Here is a 2,389-nt window from a genome sequence, read left to right on the forward strand (position 1 = left end):
AGGGAGGATGATTCAACCACTCAACCACTAGATGTCGCTGAAAACAACAAATCCTACACGTTGTGCCTTCAAGACACTGCAGATCAACAATCCTCAGATGCCGCGACCCACAAAATGCCACTCAACAAAACATGCTAGCACGGCAMAGCACCCAAATATGTTAGCTTGGTGTTCACGAGTACTGAAAAGGATTGGTTTAGAGCAGTGGTGCCCAGCACTCAAAGTCGGCATGAGATCATCATCATGTGATTTCAACAGTGCAGTTCAGATATACGGTTGTTAGCTTCAAACTAKGCACCAGTTTTTAAACTGTGTTGATACGCAAGTAAAACCAGAGTTACGATAAACAGTTTACAACATTTTTTTTCTGAAAATAATGGTCCTACTTGAATTTGATTATTCGTTGCAGCAGCAGGCAGCAGGAAATTAAAAAACACCTCATTGCACCCTCAGTTTCTTCTTGACCCGGAGCCGAAAAAATATAAAACCCTCGACCTCCATTCTGATCAAGGCCCAAAGCTATTTGACAAGCAGTAAAACAAACTACAGGAAGACAAAAATAAAAAGATGCAAAAGTCGAATGAAGTTTGGTGGCGATGGAGAGATAGCATAATTGGATTTTAGAATTAGGGTGTAGTTTAGTGTGTTTCATCTTTAGTCAGTTCTAGYGTGTTGGAACTCCTGTCAGCCTTCATCTTCAACAAGGTCACGTGTCAAAGTACTCAAGTGTCCGACTTAAGGACCAATACCCTGCATGTTTTAGAGGTTTCTCTGCTTTGACACACCTAACTGCTGCAGAACCTGAAGRCGTGCTGAAGAGTATCTGAGACGTGTTCCAGACTCACCTCGTTTTTTCGGACCCGCCTTTGCTTTCCGTGAAGACCACCTTCGATTCCAGAGCTAGTCTGGGTCGTTGCTCAGAGATTGTGCCGTTGGTTTCTSCCTGCTTACTTTGAGGAGGACTTTTGCCTTGGTTTAGAGGGCTTACAGTCATTTCTTCATCCACCTGAGTGAGACCAAACGCTAAACCTGTAAAAGAGAGACAGCAAAACCACAAACCAGATAAGGATAAGTGATAAAGCACAGGGCAATGGAGTTTTTAACTAAATCTAGGTTGAAATAAACAAAGACTGGAGTCAGTTTGATTAAAACGCAGATGTACCTGAGTGACAGGGGCTGATATGAGCAGGAGGAGCTGAAGGAAGAGTCAGAGAGGAGGAGATATAAGCAGAAGAAGAAGGCAAGGGGCGAGGAGGTGCGGGGAGCAGAAAGGCAGCAGAATGAGCTGGAGTCACTGGGTCACAGAGAGCATCAAGATCTGGACTAGACAGCARAGGGACGGGGGTGACATCATCACCAGTGGGAGGGATGTCAGATGTAGGCCACACCCCCTGAATGCCTGAAAATAAACAAGATAATAAGGAAAGTAAGAAAGTCTGTGAGGAAGGCTTAGAGGAATAAAAAAAATTGGACAAACAAAAGATGTTAGATGGGAGGAAGACTAAAACTGAGGTTTTGTTTTAATTAGTTACCTGAGGAGGTGGGAGGTTTGGGGAGAGGTGGTGCTGATGCAAAAGGAGAGGGATCAGTGGAGAAAGGAGAGGGAGAGGTTGGGCGAGCAACTGATTTTATAACCTGAGGTCTGAAAGCGTGAGAACGGCCTGACGTGCAGGATAGAACAAAAACAAAAAGTGAAACGTTTGAGATGAGCAATGGAGTAAACTTCGATTTGGTTTGGAGAAAGTAAAGAACTGAATCACACCACAGACTGAAGCAGAATCATCTCTGGTCTGAACCTCCGGGGGGCGCCGCTGGTGTTCAGCAGAAGCTTGAAGAAGGGAGAGGAGAGCAATGACAGGAGAGATGAAAATAGAGGAAGTTTTAAGTTCCTCTGTGGCCAAAAACAACAAACATCAAGCTGTTTTTCTCAAAACACAAAACAGTTACAGAAAGCAGCAATTTAACARCTATTTTCTGTAAATGTGGAACGCTTTAAAAGTGTTTTGAACATTACAATTAAAATGTTTTTATTCTATTGCTAACAGGTTTTGAGTTCTGAATAGTAGCTTTATTTCCTGATTCATCTGATGAATTGTTACTATTCCTGGTGGTCAAATTGTCAAAATGATTTCGGYTCTTTGTATGAATTCACCCATACTCCTGTTTTCTTCGCATTTTTTTAAATAGTGTTTGTGTGTCCTGTTTTAGTTTCCTGTTAGCTTTCTCTAAAATACCTGCTTTGTAACACTTTTTCTGTTTTTGTTGTTTGTAATTAAAGACTTTAACATTCTGTTTGGTTGGTTTAAACTCACGTAGCTACACCCCTTTGTGACAATTACTAAATATATTTTTGACATCAAAAAGAAAAAATAAGTAGCTCCTCTGAATG

The 2,389-nt window shown here is 41.7% G+C and overlaps 1 protein-coding gene across 1 annotated transcript in view; it reads right to left on the bottom strand.

Moving 5' to 3' along the window:
* LOC106524019 (EH domain-binding protein 1-like protein 1) overlaps positions 1-2,389 on the bottom strand; it is a gene marked incomplete at both ends in the record, with an annotated part of 40,648 nt that overhangs the window by 20,108 nt on the left and 18,151 nt on the right. Inside the window, 4 exon segments of the mRNA XM_014017645.1 lie at positions 846-1,029; positions 1,163-1,399; positions 1,533-1,661; positions 1,763-1,828. Of these exon segments, the coding sequence (XP_013873099.1) occupies positions 846-1,029; positions 1,163-1,399; positions 1,533-1,661; positions 1,763-1,828 (616 nt within the window).

Source organism: Austrofundulus limnaeus, unplaced genomic scaffold (assembly GCF_001266775.1).
Source record: "Austrofundulus limnaeus strain Quisiro unplaced genomic scaffold, Austrofundulus_limnaeus-1.0 Scaffold174, whole genome shotgun sequence".
Taxonomy (NCBI): domain Eukaryota; kingdom Metazoa; phylum Chordata; class Actinopteri; order Cyprinodontiformes; family Rivulidae; genus Austrofundulus; species Austrofundulus limnaeus.